This window comes from Asparagus officinalis, chromosome 3, assembly GCF_001876935.1.
Source record: "Asparagus officinalis chromosome 3, Aspof.V1, whole genome shotgun sequence".
Classification (NCBI taxonomy): domain Eukaryota; kingdom Viridiplantae; phylum Streptophyta; class Magnoliopsida; order Asparagales; family Asparagaceae; genus Asparagus; species Asparagus officinalis.
Window position 1 is genome coordinate 4,317,446 of NC_033796.1, and position 1,471 is coordinate 4,318,916.

General features: G+C 48.2%; 1 protein-coding gene across 1 annotated transcript in view; it reads left to right on the top strand.

The window, feature by feature from the left end:
* LOC109832524 (putative pumilio homolog 7, chloroplastic) overlaps positions 1,175–1,471 on the top strand; it is an 8,748-nt gene continuing 8,451 nt past the window's right edge. Inside the window, exon 1 of the mRNA XM_020399873.1 lies at positions 1,175–1,431. Coding sequence (XP_020255462.1) covers positions 1,175–1,431 — 257 coding nt within the window. The remainder of the gene's footprint in view (positions 1,432–1,471) is intronic.

Here is a 1,471-nt window from a genome sequence, read left to right on the forward strand (position 1 = left end):
ACCTTTAGTAATGATCATCATCTAACAAGTCAATACAATATTTATGTAAACTTTGTACTCTAAACAAATTCCTTCACGCGCATACGCCAAACTATAGATCAATACAATATTTATGTAAACTTTGTACTCTAAACAAATTCCTTCACGCGCATACGCCAAACTATAGAAGGCGGTATTATCATAAGAGTAAGATTCAAAACCATATCCAATCCAATTCTTGGCTCTACAAGATTCAGCTCTTATGATCTATCCCCTCCCTTTCCCTTCTTTTACATGCAAATACAAATTTACCTAGGGTTTTTAATGATTAACGACAATAACAATAAGAGCCACCTAAACGGCCTAAACCCTTGTAAAGCGTAAGATTAATCCACCCACGCGCCGGTAATCTCACTGATAAAAAAAATCCCGCAATATCTCAACACCTCCCTTTTTATCTCAACAAATACCAAAAATAACAAAAAAACAAAATAAATAAATAAATAGTAGAAAAAAGCCCATAAACCCACAGACTATAAATAGCCATCCCTCCCCCTTCGTCTTCCTCCCCTCTCCACTCCCCCATCTTCTCACCCCAAAAAACCCATTGTATGTAAAATCTCTCTTCTCTCTCTCATTTTTTTTTTGCCCCAAAAAAATTACGAAAAAAGGAAAAATAATATAAAGTAGAGAAAAACCCATAAGCTGAGAAGCCACGGAAGAGGAGATGGACTTGACTTCAGCGAAATCCAATCGCCGCGTCAACCCCCCTCGCCTATCAACATCACCTGACGGTTTACCCCCGTTCTCCATCAGCCCATCCACGCCCACCATCCCCGACCCGTCGTGCAGTCACGCTCGACGTCGATTTCTCGTATCGTCGCCATGTCGTCCATTCAGCGAAACCGGGGAGGTTAACGCCCTTCAACTCTCGCCCGCTCCGACCAACTAACTCAACTCTACCCGTGAACCGAAACCGAACCGAACCCGACTCAGCGCTACCCTACATTACCCTTACCTCCGGCGGGCCCAAGACTGTCCCCGCTCACGGGCCAAGCCCGCCGCTTGTACAAGCCCGAACGACCCCACCTTCATCCTCGACGGCGGCCGGGCCACGAGGGCGCGGGTCAGAAGAGGCTCGACCGGTCGGGCCCGGCTCGTCAATGCTTCGAAACCTGGTCGAATCCGGGCTGATATGTCTACACTGCCCCGCAAGGCCCAGGCGCGGGTGCAGGCTTGCTGCAGAGAAGTTGAGGAGGGGAGGAGGCAGGACGTTGACCGGATCTTCAACGGGATCATCGGGCACGTGGCGGATCTGATGATGAACCCGTTTGGGAATTACCTGGTTCAGAAGCTGCTCGACGTGTGCACCGAGGAGCAGAGGATGAAGATCGTGCTGAAGCTTACTCAGGATCCGTCGGAGATCATCAGGGTCTCGTTGAACACTCATGGGTAATTTCCCTGCGTTTTGCTTGCATTTGATTCGTGGGTA